Genomic DNA, 15,706 nt, shown 5'->3' on the forward strand with positions numbered 1-15,706 from the left:
AGACAGTATTGGACAGCATCCCAGCTCAAAGTGTAGTAGCTACTGATCTATGAGACCTGATACCTCAGTTTCCACATCTACAAGATGATGACAGCTTAGGATAATATAGGGATTAAATTGGAGGACATATAGGAAGTGATTATCATGATATATCGTGTTCTAGAAGGACTCAGTGAAGGATTTAGGGTTTTATAAATCACATTAGCCATGTCTTAATATGATCCGGATAGACCCACTCCCTAACCTGTCTAAACCTCTTATTTAAGGAAAAGAAATTGTTCCAAACATGTGAGTAGAAATCCATTTTATTTTACCTTTGAACTAGGAAAACATTTGCCTATATATCTGATCCATTAGTGAAATTCTAATTTAAACAGAGGAATGAATGGCACATTGAAAAAGTAGATCATTTCTTCTGTTTTCCTACTTAGTTCCAAAGTAGAACTTACGGTGGGATAAACAAATATTAAAGGTATAGTATCATTCCTCTACAGTTTTATTCTTAATTCCATAAAATGCCCCATTCCCATGAATTCCTTAGAACTTGGAACCAACTGTTTAAATACATGGAGGGGGGAAAAACAGTAAAAATTTGTATAGATATGAAAACTGTAAACTCCAAGATCTACATCTTTTCTTACTGGCTCTTCAAAAACGTTGCCTGCAGAAAGTCAGATTGCAAATTCATTGCATGTATAAAATAAAAAAAGATCTGAAATGTTTTTACATAAAAATTTAAAACCTTTGATCACTATCCTAGTCTTTCATAAACACAATAGAGAAATTATACTATAGAATCACATAAAATTTACTATAATCAATGCTTTGAAAAACATATGAATAAGAGCACTTATATTTTTTAAAGAAATCATTTTTAAGATGAAAAATGACATTTAAGATAAAGTGCTATTCCAAAACAAGTATTTCATTTTAACTTTGAATTCTACTGATATATCTAAAATATTCTTAAAATTGCAAATGACACAGTGAATGGATTAAAAAACTAAAGTCACAGGATGAGTAAAGACAGAACATTCAAATTCTCTACGAAAAGCTACAAGATAGTAGTATCATTTTCTCCGTCAAATCAAGCTGGTATCCCATTATGAAAGCAATATAGTAACACAAACATTCTCCAGTTCAAACAAGGTCTTCACCATCCTCAGACTTCCCTCAATGCTTTGTTATTTCTCCCAGCATCATGTCTGGCAAAAGCCACTCTGAGGCCTCTTGGGGACAGTAGGTTAAATGGCCTTTGAGATAAAAATGTTTCCATGTGACTTGAATTTAAACTCCTGAATGATTACGATTCCCCTTTTAGTTACATAACTTGGCTTCTTTGCAGATGTGACATGATTGGGCATTCGGGACTCTTAATTCTATGGATTTGAAACAGCTGGAGATGAATTGGGGGCCCTGCCCTTCCTCTGTTTTCTCCATGTTCTCTTCTCCAATCTGAAAATTCAGAAACAATTCCAAGTCACAGAAAAGTTGAGTTTTTTAGAATGAACAGGCCCTTCTACGCTGATGAGTCAGGTTTATAATTATGGATCCAAAAATGAACAGAGCAAGCACAGAATCCCATTTTTAGAACATCACTATGATAAGAAAACCCCCAAACCCTCTTTTGGACAATGATGAATCTAATGACTGGTTTGCAAAGAAAACTCCCACCAGATACCCTGCTGACTCAAGAATTCAATTACTGCTCAATTGGAATAGTATCAACATTCTTCTATTCCTAACAGGAATGTGTCTACAGTCCAGATTCAAGGTGGGGTTCCTGGGGTATTCCTAACATTTCAGAAAAGATGGAGAAGTTGCTCCATCACTCATCACATTGTGTTAAATTTAGAGTAAGTATGGGGTGGTGACAGAGGTGAGTGGCAGGGACAGCCAGAGCATAGAGCTTCCTGTTTCAGCTAGTTTCAAGTGAAATACACTACCACCCTTTCAAATCCACTCCAATCATGGTGTTTCATGATTATTCAGACACTCAAAGTGAAGTCCACCCATTGAAAGAGCCAAGGGTTGTTTGGGAAACTATCAAAAGACAATCTGTGATGTATTAACCATTGCCTTTCAAAGAGTCTCAAATGCTCCTTTGCCACTCTATTTAAAAACTGAGGCACTCTGCCCAGAAGCCAGCTCTGCATCTTCACCCTCCACCAGCACACCTAGTGCTTCCGTTAAGAATGAGAAGAAAGACAGAGGGACAAGGACTTTGTAACAACAAAACTGCTGCCCGGTGGGGACCAGTGCTTGGGTTGTGCCTTGGAGTTACCCTAAAATACAGCTAACTCCATCAACTATGTCCTGACCTCCTCTGGGAGCTAAGTTTTGTAGTGAGTACAAATCCTGCATGAGAAAACTCTAGGCCACTCCAGATTTCTTTGTTATTGGTTATTTCTCCTTATAAATATGTTAGCAAAACAGTATTAATAATTTTCCTGGGAGGCGATACTCTGTCAAAATAAAATACTTCCAAAATATGAACAATCTGGCCTCAGGTCCATCAGCCTTGAAGATTCTCAGGGATAAGGCCACACTGGTCACGTGAGGTTGCAACCTGTCACAGCAGCAGCCATGGATTCCTCATCTTTCTGATCTAACTCCTTTGCTACAGAGTAGGCCACTGATCCATTGGTCCATAGTGGCCGATTGGGATCCGATTCTTTGGCCAGGAACCGCAGCTGCGTTCTCTTCAACCTCTTTACAATTCTAGCAAAGCCAAGCAATATAGAACTAAATATCATGGCAAATCCACAGAGAAGGAACGCTGCGGTGTAGCTGCCCATTGTGTCCACCAGCCATCCTAAAACAGAGGCAAAACCACATTGTTGAACTGAAAATTCAATTACTGGTTTACCCACTCTCAAATTTAATCATTTGTCAGGATGATCACAATAGACTACAGCACATCATCATGACTGTGAACGAAAAGCAGTTGGCCCAAAATTGCCATGCAGCAACTGAGAAATACATTCAGATTCATTAGGGCAACTCATAAAATAAATTAAATAATTGCTATTAAGTGAAGAGCTTATAATAGTCCTCTGTACTCAGTCATCACACAATAAATATTAGTGATTATTAACTTCATGAAATTTGGTAGAAAATACTCAAATGTATATTTCATAGCCTATAAATTTAAACATCATTTAAAATGTTGAAGTTGGGATTATCTATATAGGGGGTTAAGTGGACATACAAAATGCTAATAGAATTCCCAGACATCACACCATTTTAAGTAACTTAACAGGCTTCAATGCAGTATCCAGTTGTCAATGGAAGTTTAATTTCACTCATATCCCATTCAAATATCAGGATTTTGGGCCATTGCGTCTTTGCCTTTTGGCTAAGATTATGTGCCAAACATGGTGGTATGTATTGTCTTAAATGTATATACCCAAGACCATTGTTGCTGTTGCAGCATATCAATCCCAATATTTATACCAGCCACAAAATTTGAGGGCAACCATGTTGTATGACAGGAAACATATGGGTCACAAGGATCAGAGAATCAGTGGGGTAAAGCTATACTTTGGCAGGCAGTTACTTTGTAATTGACAAGGAGCATCTTTAAATTTTTCCTCAAAATATCATTCATATGCCAACAAAATGCACCAGGAAAGCACAAAGCATACAGCTTTCCAAACCCAATGGTCAAAATGGTGTGTACAAATTAATTGACATTCTACAAAGTTTCTCATAATCCATACCCCCTGCAAACATTTTTGTAATGGTCTGATTTATGTGCGGATTTCTGTAGGACCAAAGTAGTCACTTTGGAAGTCAATAGACATTTATCAGCTTCGCTCAGTTGCATTAAAATGGAATCTTAATTTCCTCTGTCATAAATCTCTAGATCACAATTTCTAAAATATGCTTTCATCAGTTTGCACAAAAACTTGAATGTTATCAACATTTAGTCCATACAAATGATAAAGAGTTCAGAGCCCTGTCCTCTGCCTGGCTCTCAACTCCATCATCACGCCATTGCCTTGCCACCTACTGCTCCATTTTGAAAGCAAACTTCCTTCTGAATGTGCCTGGCTTACTTAGAATTGGAACAAATGTTCCATTCTTTTAGTTCTACCATTAGTATGAACTAAAACAAAGACCCTAATTTGGGACTTTCTCTTTCCAGGCAAGCCACCAACCTTACTTGGTTAGGAAAAAAATTATAAAAGAAGAATGTGGGTGGGACCATAATACCTTGGTGGCTCTTACATCCTATTACTTTTGTCTTTCACTCTTCTCTAACTCACTTGATAGGCTTTGCCTAGTCTTTGGCGAATGAGTTGTGTTCATAAGTGTGTGTTTACTTCTTCCACATCAATATGGTGACAGTGGTTAGCAAGCTTTTTACACTTACCTGCAATGGGTGGGCTCACCAAGTATGGCACTGCATGAAGGAAGTATACCACGCCAAGTGCTGATGACAAAGAGGTGGTCCCCACTATCTCTGCAGTCACTACTGGGATCAAGGTAACGTAGGCTCCATCAAAGTAGCCAAAGGTGCAAGAGAAAGGCACAAGAAGGGGGAAACTTTGGAGCACTGGGAGACACAGATAGCACAGTCCATCTAGTGCCACAGCAAAGAGGTAGCAAACGTATCTGTAATCCTTCAAACACCTAGGGATGGGAAGAACAATAGTGAGAATGGGACACACAGACTTCCTAAAAGAGATTTGGAACCCAGCCATGAAGCTATAAGCATTGCAGCTGCTTATACAGGTACCTTCCTATTTGTGTTCCCTTCCAACTGTTCTTCTCTTTCTAAGGATTAAATTTTAAGTGTGCGCACGTGTGTGTGTGTGTGTGTGTGTGTGTGTGTGTGTGTGTGCATATGAGAACATAAGCACTGGTTCCCATGAAGGCCTGAAGATGGTGTTGTATGCCCTAGAGCTGGATTTACAGGTGCTTGTGAACTGCTCAGTGTGGGTGCTAGGAACTAAACTCCAGTCCCCTCCAAAAGCAGCAAGTGTTCTTTATTGCCAGGCCATCTCTCCAGATCCTGTTACCCCATCATTGTTCTACTGGTATATGTAAATAAATTTATGTCTGTAGCAAGCATAGTGTGGAGATGCTCTAAAATTATATATGCATAAGATTGCAACTTCACTACCTGTATAACTCGAATGTAAAATTCTTCCATCATAAAATAAAGTTATCGACATCAGTATATGTAAACCTGGGAGTGTTTCAAGATGTGGTAGCCATTGGTATGCAGCACATCACAAATGCTCAATATTTCAATTGATCATACATTGCTGAGACTGGAATGTGAGGTCATAAAAATGAAACGCATGAGTGATGAAGGTCTGACCTAAGTCTAAGTCCTATGGTGAAGGTCTGACCTAAGTCTAAGTCTTCCCCAATGATGCTTCCACTCCAGTCCCTCTCTGCAACTCCATCCCCTTCCACAATACCAATTACCTGAAAAACTGTGTAAATGTCAGCTCTGGCGATCTGCAGATGCTTCCTCTCATTATCCTCCAAATATTGCACTGACCTGTTTGACAGATGGAGGCCCTTGAGCGTCTGAGCACTAGGTGATTTTCCCTGGGTCATGGGTTTAACAAGGGGCAGAACTGACACAAGAATTTAGGTCTTGTGCCTAGCCAAGCCTCCTTCGGCTTTTATGTTGCTTCTGCCTGAATCATCACTGTGCAGCAGACCTCGCCCTTCCGTCTCCCTTTGTCCTTAATTTAAAATGTGGAAGTGGTGGGGAGTGGCTCAGTGAGCTTGCCCAGCACAGAAGGTGCTGGTTTTATCGCCAGAAAAGCACAAAACAAAAGAAGTGGAATCAGATCCCAATTGACTACCAAAGCGTAATTTGTGAGAAGCCTTGATAGATCTCTTAGGTCATATCTCAAATGTAAAGAATTCCTCATCCAGGACACCATTAGAAGTTTGCAGTCTTCAGCCCAAACAGGTAATTATTTGCTGTAGATTTCCTATAAATTCAGTCTCTGAGCTTACAATATCATGAAAGTATTCTTTTCCCACATTCAGATCTAAAAATGTGGCTGAAGACAATGTGTGTTACTGTACCTGACCCTCCTACCTGAACTAGATTTAGCTTCCCTTTCTGCTAGTAGCTAATCCCTGGGATAATTCAAAACAAGTTAAAACAGCAGCTGTCTCTGCAGAGAACTAACTTGCCCTGGACGGGAATTAAATACGTCATTGGAACTGTCAGTTGTCCTCACCCTGTGCAGTTCAGACAGACGCATCAGCCTAGATAATCTAAGACACAGGTGAACAAATTAGGGTCACATCTAGCTTGCTATCTGTTTGTATAACTTACCTGCTTCCCCCCCCCATTTTAAATGGTTGGAAATAGAAAAACAAAAGACAATATTTGATGAAACATATAAAATTTCAATGTACATTGCTTATCAGAACACAGCTGCTTTTGTGCTGTGATAGCAGTTCTGGGAACTCATGACAAACATATGTTCTACAAAGCCAATCAATGTTTGCTCTATGCCCCTTTACATAAAAAGTTTGCCCAAACCTGGTCTATAAGGATCAGCAAGAAAGCTTCCTTCAGATATCAAAATTACCCTTCAAAGGTTAAGTGTATGACAAGATAAAGTCAGGGAAACTCAGGGCTTAAAATCCCCTAGGAGAAACTGGTTGTGTTTTCACAGATTTTTTATTTTACCTTCTGTCAGTAAGCCATCCAAATGTGATGTTGCCAACAATGTCTATCACCCCGAGTATGGACATAAGGAACGCAGCTTGATGGTGGCTAACTCCGACACTCAAAGCGTAAGGCACCAGGTACACAAAGAGAGGGCTGCAACCGTAAGCCATGAACAGAACGGAGACGGCTAACACGACAAAGTCCGACATCAGTAAAAAGCCATATTCCTGCTTCAAGGAGCCACAGAGACACATCTGTGCCCATTCTTTGGTCAAAGGCGAATAGGGAGATGCCTGCGGACAGTCTCCTCTCTGCGTTCCATGGTCGCGATTCTTCTCTGGACTTGGATGGTCCTCTTTAAGAGTAATTGGACGCATCAAAGCACCACAGACACAGAGGTTCAAAACGAACCCTCCAAGAATGAGCAGTGCCCCTCGCCAGGAAAACTGTTCAATAAGGAGCTGAACGACAGGAGCCAGGATGAAGGTACCGATGCCACTGCCGGACATGGCAATCCCATAAGCGAGGGCCTTCCGCCTGCTGAAATACTTGCCGACCATGGCGATAGCCGGAGAGTAACAAAGTGCAAATCCGAGACCTGAGAGAGAGAGAATGCCTTGAGAGCTGGTTCACAGTGAGCGGCCAGCTGGAAAAAGTACTCTTGCAACAGTGTGTCTGGGATTGAAGAGCATCTGATCTTCCGGGAAATCCCTTCAAACCTGAATACATATACTCCGCTGAAAACTTAGTTTTCCTGCCAGTCATTCATAACTAGCAAAACACATGACTTAAGTGACAGTCTTCTTAGGAAGAATACACTAAAAGAAATGATTTCTCAGAGAAAAGAAATTGAGGAACTTGACAAAAATCACTATTCAAGCTAAGCTGGAATTTACTAGCAAAATCTAGAAAATGCTGAACCAAGAAACTGATTTCTCCTCTCCCTCCTTTTTCTGTGTCCTCCTCCCTTCCTCCCCTGTCTGTTTTTGTAGGTTAAATTAGTTGAATAATTGCCTCAACTCTTCCCTGCCTGAGAAGACACAGCTTTGACAGTCTGTACCTCCCTGTATTTGTACAGAAATGGGACATACAAGTCCATGGAAGTTGCAGAATTAATTTCACTTAGGTGGGATGCATCGTAGAATAGGAAACATTTCATAAGAATATGGAACCTGGAAATATACCTCAAGGCCTTCAGAAAAATACCAATAGTCTCAAAGGTGTTTAGAAGCTTTCTGGTTTCTATTACTTTAGCTTAACCTCAAGAGCTTCAAGCCTAGGTTTTGGAACATGTACATGATTTGCCTCAACACACCTAAAGACAGCTGTGAAAGAATATAGCACATCCAACGGCTGGTCATGCCAGAGAAGAGAACAAAGAACTACTTTCAGCTCCCATCATGGTCAGCAGAACGATGGGTTTCCAGATGGGGGACTTTCAGTGCTAAAACCAGACCAGTTTCAAGTAAAATTAGCAGTTAGGCTCATTGAGTTACTCAGTGTAGGTCCCTTCTTTAGCAGACAGAGCCATATGTAAAGCCTCACCATGAGGGTACATCCATTACTGGCCTAATTCATGCTACACTCATGGCACAGTCCCCAGACAGGAGTGGGTACCACTTCCCATGCCCGTATCAGTGATGATTTGAATGCCACTTTTGTCCCACCAGCCAACTTCATTCAGATCCTATGCAGTCTCCTTAAAGTATAGCTTGTAGAACGTACATGATCTTCTTGTTCCATAAAATCCAGCATGATTTTCTAAAGTGATGTTTCTATAATATTGAGAGAATGTGAAATATAAGAATACCTATGACAAGGTGATTTCTAAATTGAAATTCCCACTTATTGGTTAATAATACTCATAATAAAGCCAGGACAACCCAGGCTGAATACTGTTCAGTGTCTTAGCAAAGGCAGATAGATGGAGAATGACCACTGTTGAAAATCTGTACTGTGCTGAGTAATTTATCATTTCTTCTGAGTACAGAATCTCAGGCATATATAATACCAGAAAGAGAAGCTATTTTTCACCACATGACTAAATTAATGTGGTGAGGCATGCTCGATGGTGTAGTGGCATCACATTTCGAACTCCGTGTAACTGCTAAGTAGGCGGCCATTAGCTAAGTCAGCTCCATTATGCATCTAACATAATGAATATTTTATAAATCTCTTTTTGACAACACCTGAACAAGGTGTGTCTAGACATGTGGAAGAAAGTGTACTCACCTGTAAGGACTCCCAGAGTGAGGTAGAGATGCTTCAGGCTGGTGGCAAATGAGCCCAGGATGAAACCAGTAGATGCCAGCAAGCCGCCCAGCATGATCCCCACTTGACAGGATAAGTGATTACTGACAACACTCCCAAGTGGAGCTTCGAAAACAACAAATAGGTCAATAGAGAGAAAGGTTTGGGGTGCCCTGAAAACACTGTGGTGTTGTGCTGACCAAGAAGAGAGCCATCAACCTCTTAAACATCAAGCCCATTAATTTTATAGCTTTGGAAACTGAGACCCAGGGAGAAGTGGCCCACTGGAGGTTATACAAACAGGAGCAGGGCAGGGACAGGGATGAAATGTCCTGACTTAGACTCAGTGCTTACTCTTATCTTCATTCTCTTACAGTCACACTTCCAGGATGACAGTGTGTTTTTTTTGTTTTGTTTTGTTTTTATTAACTTACTTTTATCTACACTTATTATTTATTATTTATTATGTTTTTATTTATTTGTCTTTATTTACTTTTACATACATGAATGTTTGCCTACATGTATGCCTGTATATCATGTTCATACCTGGTGCCAGTTGGGGTCAAAAGATGTTGTAGATACCCTAGAACTGGATTTACAGAAGGTTGTGAGCTGTCATGGGGTTGCTGGAAACTGAACCCAAGTCCTCTATAAGAGTAGCGAATGCTCTTAACTGCAGAACTATCTATCCAGATCTAAGGTGTTTTCATACAGGGATCAATTATTTATTTAAATTGTATATCTCTTGCTCAAGGATGTTATATACAGTATTGATTTTACAACTAACAATAATGATGACAGTTACTTGAGTTGTTGTGGAATATTTGTTTACACTGTTTGAAGACATGTCATTGTGATTGGTTTAATAAAGAGCTGAATGGCCAATAGCTAGGCAGGAAGTCTGGCCAGAGGGAAACTCAGGGCTGAAATCTGGCACAGCAGGAGATGCTAGCAAGACACTGAAGAAGCTGGACACACGGTACAAAGGAGAGGTAACTGAGCCACACGGCAGAATGTAGATTAATAAAAACAGGTTAATTTAAGTTATATGAGCTACTTTGGGGAAAGCCTAAGCTTTCATAATTAATAATAAATCTCTGTGCCAATTTTGGGCATCTGGCAGTCCCAACAAGAAAGTACTACTACAATGCGTGAATTTTTATTTTGAAGGAGAAAAAAATCATGGTATCACCAGTATTCCTAGGAAAACTATCAAAAGAGATGATTCTCTGAGTATCTGTTGAATATGATCAGTTTTGTACTAATCAAGTTAAAATTGGAGACTCACAGATGACAGACTGTTACCAGGCCAGCATCCCCCACCAGGTAAAGCTGTGGCTATTAGTATATTTAACTCTGGAAGAATGGGAATAAGTAAATCCCTAGAGACTATGCTGAATTCTCACGGGTGCTGCTACTATGGTTACCAGAAAGTAAAAACATTTGAGTCATTCTCTAAAGCAAACTTGATGAAGACATTACACCAACTTCAACAAGTGAGGTTCACTTCTCTGTTCATTGCATGCCAGATTTTCTTCAGGGGATATCTCAGTGCAACTGTGCAGTCCCTTGTTCATGCTCTAAATTCTCACAGTAGGTAACTTGGTGAGCAGGTGGATGTATGTAAATGAGTATAGCAAGACTCACAATCTTCCACAGAACATAAATTCACAATTTTACCCTGCCCAGAGCCTACACCATCATGGTGACCACATTGTTATTGCTCGGTGGAGAATCACAAATACTCTCCAGAAGATAACATTGAGGAAAATGAGTCATGTATATCCTCTGAGGCCTGCTGATATGAACCCTGTGGCTAACACTAACCCTGAAAATCCAGTGCTAGCTCAAGGGGCTTAGAATGACTACACACAGAACCCAAATATGTGATTTTCCTAATACTTTTAAGTTGAAAAAGTAAACAGTCTTTTCAAAAAATTTGAACCAGAAATACACTTCAACACAATTCCACTGATTCCTAAATCTAGACATTTAAAAATAAATGTGCTATTTTGCTTAATTAAAATTAATAAAAATAAAATAGTATAATAAAATTTAATTTATTAAAAATAAGTACATATGAATCAGTACCCAGAATGGAGTCAGAGTTATTGATTAGTACAGTACTTTCCTTTTGCCACTGAAACATAAAAATTTTAGATTTTTTATTTTATATCTTAGGAATGACTGTTTTATCTGTGGTATGTATGGACACCACATATGTGCCTAGCTCCAACAAAGAAGAAGGCATCAGATACCCCTGTAACTGGAGTTAAAAATGGTTGTGGGTTGCCATGAGGGTAACTAGAAATTGAACTCAGGTCCTCTGTAAGGGCAACAAGTGCTCTTAACCACTGAGCCATCTCTCCAGGCCCAGATAAAAGTTTCTCAAGAGACAACAGTTGCTAAAGCATCTTAGAATCTATCTTATTGATAGGATAGAGTGGGTCCAGGCTAGAAATGGATTGTTCCAACCTTTGAAATTCACTAGTAACAAAGTAACTTTGGTTCCAAATTTATAAAAGGAAAAGTTCATCATCATCTACTACAGATGCAATGTTAGTTCCCATGAATATCTGGAACACTGTCCATGTCATAGAGAGCACATTTGAGATTTATAAATAAAATTATAACCACAGTGAGTATGCTTAGCTCTTGATCACACACTCCTATTATTCTGCAAAATTTCTCTTGTTAATGAAAAGATGAAATCTGTGAGTTAAATTTGGAACCCTCTGGGAAAGGGGCAGAAAGAAAGCCAAGACTGGAGATATGATTCATCACTGTAGGCACTCATTTAATGAGACCATATAGAAATGGCTCACGGACTATACCATCCTAAAATCACCTGATTTCACTGAATCTTGGAAGCTAAGCAAGGTTGGTCCCTGTTATCATTTGGATGGGCAAAATGGCTTACTGTCCTGTATAATGTTTATGTGCATGACTAGAAAATTAGAAGGCCATCGAATTTGGAAGACATAAACCATATACATTCTACCCATAAACCACCCCCCCACCAGATCATCACAAGCTCTATGACACCCAGACCCAGATGAACCAAATGATTTGTGTCTTTCCCAATGTATTGATGAATTCCTGCACCTGGCATTAGTCAAGGTCATCAATTCCCAACACAAGTCTTGTTAGGTTTAGCTGAAGATGAGATTGATCTTCTAGTTTTTCAGTCTTAACTAACTTGTAACATAGTCCTTCCACTTATAAAACTAATAATGAAAACAGTATCACTTCACTCTGTCAGGAACCATTGTCATGTACAGTTTCATAAGTATCCAATAACTGTCTACTGTGGTAAATGATACTCACCACAGAGCATTGTCATGCAGTCTACAATGGAATGGATCCATGCTGTTTGTGAATAATCCTGAGCAAAGTACGTCTGAAACTCCACAAAAAAAATGGAGATACATCTGAAAAATACAATGTAGGCATTTGATACAAAAGGTAAATGAAGATGGAATTGAATCAGAACCTAAAATTGTTTCCATTAGCTGCTGCAGTTTCAAAGGATTTCAGCTACTGAGCTACGCTTTATTAGGAAACCAGGAGTTGACTACTGGTGCCATTCTGAGAAACCAGAAAACAAGCGTTCCATCGCTGTGGGATGTTCTCTATGCTGTGAATGTATTGGTATGATTAATTGATAAATAAAATGCTGATTGGCCAGTAGCCAGGCAGGAAGTATAAGCAGGACAAGCAGAGAAGAGAATTCTGGGAACAGGAAAGCTGAGAGAGAGAGAGAGACGCCCGCCTGCCATCCAGGGAGACGCCCGCCTGCCATCCAGGGAGCAGCATGTAAAGGCAGCAGGTAAAGCCATGGAACACGTGGTATCATATAGATTAACAGAAATGGGCTGAGTTTAAGTGTAAGAGCTAGACAGTGGTAGGCCTGAGCTAATGGCCAAGCAGTTTAAATATTATAAGCATCTGTATGTTTATTTTATAAGTGGGCTAATGGACTGCTGGGGCTTGGCGGGAGCTGGAGAGAAACTCTCCAGCTATATTCCATCATCAGAGAGGCTGCTGAAACCATAGCAACAGTAAAGACCACTGCTCTAAGAAGGTGTTAGGGAAAAAAGAAAACACGTTAAGAACAAAGTTTATTGTTAAATATTATTATTGAGATTTCTTTAAAGTTCTAACTTCTCTAAAGTGATATGCAACTTTAAACTTGAAAAATGAAGAATAACTTATAAAAATAAGCCTCAGAAATTTTACTTCTAATTGCAAAGGCAGTAATCTGATGATAATAATGATGATGGTGATAGATGTATTCAATGAATATATTCTAGAGAAAAATTTATAATAACCGACCTGCTTATTATTAAAAGACTTGTCTTGGTTACTTTTCTATTGCTGTAATGAGACACCAACTTATAGAAGAAAGAGTCTATTTGGAGCTTACAGTTTCAAAGAGTTAAAGTCCATGACTATCAGGGTAGGGAACATGGCAGCAGGCAAGCAGGTGTGCCATTGGAACAGGAGCTGAGAGCTTAAATCTTATTTCATAAGCATAAGGCAGAAATAGAGGTCGATCTAACTGGGAAGGGTGGTTTGTGAAACCTTAAAGCCTGTCCCCAGTGACACACCTCCTCCAACAAGGCCACACCTCCTAATCTCTTCCCAAACAGTTCTACCAAATGGGGACCAGGCATTCAAATATATGAGTCTATGGGGGTCCTTTCATTCAAATTGCCATAAAACTGATTAAGCAAATTATGGTATATCAATAAAATAAAATAATATTTTATTAAATATTTTTAAATAATGTAGATCTGTATCTAATGATTTGAAAATAAATTTATAACATGATATTAACTCAAAAAGTTAGGGCTAGCAATTGACAAAATGGGTAAAGGTTCTTGTCCCCAAGTTTGATGACTTTGTCCCCTGAGTTTGACCCATGGAACCTACCTGGTGGTAGGAGAGAACAAATTTCCACAGGTAGTTCTCTGCTCTCTATACCTACATGAATGCCTTCCGCCCCCCCCCCCAAAAAAAAAGTAAAAGAATTTAAAAGTTCATAGAGCAAGAACTTTTTTTTTTTTTTTTTTTTTTTTTGGTTTTTTGAGACAGGGTTTCTCTGTGTAGCTTTGCGCCTTTCCTGGAACTCGCTTTGGAGACCAAGCTGGCCTCGAACTCACAGAGATCCGCCTGGCTTTGCCTCCGAGTGCTGGGATTAAAGGCGTGTGCCACCACCGCCCGGCTTATTTTTTAAGGCATAGCTCATATAAACACACAAATAAACAGAGAGCTGAGCTGAGTCAGGCCCTTTGAGTTGTGTGTATTTTGGCCAATCATTATATGAAAATGGTGGGATTGTAAATAATTATTCTAACCTTATGGGTTTCAAATGATTTCACACTCTCAGTGGTGTCTTATATATAGTCACATGAACATATGTTCAGCGAAAAATACAAAGGATAATGTTCATGATGTAAAAGTAATTACCTACAGAGTATGTGAGGCAAGAGTTTACCACTGCACCATTTGGAAGGTGCCTCATACAGGTTCCTTTAACGACCTCATTTAGGGACAGGTACTGTTAGAGGTATATAATAGCAGAGAAAGAACATTGGCCATGTTGCTTAAGGATAAGAGGTTATCCATCTTTTTGGATATGTCCAAATTCCAACTCTTCAAGATTCAGCAGCCCATAGTCAACTGTTATTTTCAGTCTTCAGTTGCTTCCGGGTAAGCATATTGGTGGTGGAGAGATTGAGGAAGAAAGATTACTCGGTGGGATTAGGGCAGCTGTGTCACACATAGCCTGGCATTCCAAAGCATGGACCTTGATTAATGCTCAGCTGTAACCAAATTAAAATTCTTAATAACCATATAATTAGATTTATAACTAACATTCAATGAAGCAACAGAGGCTTCCTGTGATCACAGTTACACATGCCCTATGTGTGTCTGTTACTCTTTGCTGCCCAGCTTACATGGAGTGTTGGAGATGTTTCATGAGCACAGACTTCTGACTGACCTATAGTCCAAGAGAACTTAGTAAGACTCAAGCTAGCACAGAGTGCATGTACTACATCCTTGATAGCAAGTACATGGGAGCAAATGGAAAGACCTAACAGCCCAAGAGAGGCCACGCTTTACTTCTACACCAAAACTTGGTCAAATACAGAAAGAGGCAAAGATACCCTAAAACTCATAGTTCCAATCACCTATGAGGAAAATGATGGCACAGAGGAAGAGGCTAAGAGGGTTACTCCTACTTCTGCTCCCTTTCAGGAAGCTGAAGATGGCTCCGTAGATAACGTACTTAATGAGCAAACATGAAGACCCAAGTTCAGATCCCCAGAACTCATAGAAATACTATGTGTGGCATAATCTGCCTATACTGTCAGTGCTGGCAATATGGAGCCAGGCAGATCCCAGGGCCCTCTGTGTGCATGAATGTATAATTAGATCACACGCACATACATGCACACACATACAGGTGTACACCTGCATAAATATACATATGCACTCACATAAAGATTAGATAGATAGATAGACAGACAGACAGACATATAGATGAGAAGAGGAAAAAGAAGAGAGATCGATATGCAAGTATCAGAAAATAGGGGTATCAGCTGTATCTAGCATTTCCACTGTTCTGATAAAAATCAAACTCACTTGCATGTACAAGCTATAAAACATGAATTATACAGTTTCAATGATTCTACATAGAAGTCAATACTCACATTTGCATTTGAAATTGGCATTGTATGACATATATGATCAGTAAATTCATAATAATAATTTAACGTTCCCATTTTCTTA

At 39.5% G+C, this 15,706-nt stretch overlaps 1 protein-coding gene across 2 annotated transcripts in view; it reads right to left on the minus strand.

The window, feature by feature from the left end:
• Positions 1–287: 287 nt before the first annotated feature.
• Positions 288–15,706, minus strand: part of Slc16a12 (solute carrier family 16 member 12) — a 79,168-nt gene continuing 63,749 nt past the window's right edge. For both annotated transcript variants that reach the window (XM_037206484.1, XM_037206488.1), the window contains exons 3-7: positions 12,236–12,339; positions 8,891–9,034; positions 6,677–7,256; positions 4,379–4,638; positions 288–2,815 (exon numbers count right to left, since the gene is read on the minus strand). In XM_037206484.1, coding sequence (XP_037062379.1) covers positions 2,553–2,815; positions 4,379–4,638; positions 6,677–7,256; positions 8,891–9,034; positions 12,236–12,339 — 1,351 coding nt within the window. In that variant the 3' untranslated portion in view covers positions 288–2,552. The remainder of the gene's footprint in view (positions 2,816–4,378; positions 4,639–6,676; positions 7,257–8,890; positions 9,035–12,235; positions 12,340–15,706) is intronic.

Source organism: Peromyscus leucopus, chromosome 1 (assembly GCF_004664715.2).
Source record: "Peromyscus leucopus breed LL Stock chromosome 1, UCI_PerLeu_2.1, whole genome shotgun sequence".
NCBI lineage: Eukaryota > Metazoa > Chordata > Mammalia > Rodentia > Cricetidae > Peromyscus > Peromyscus leucopus.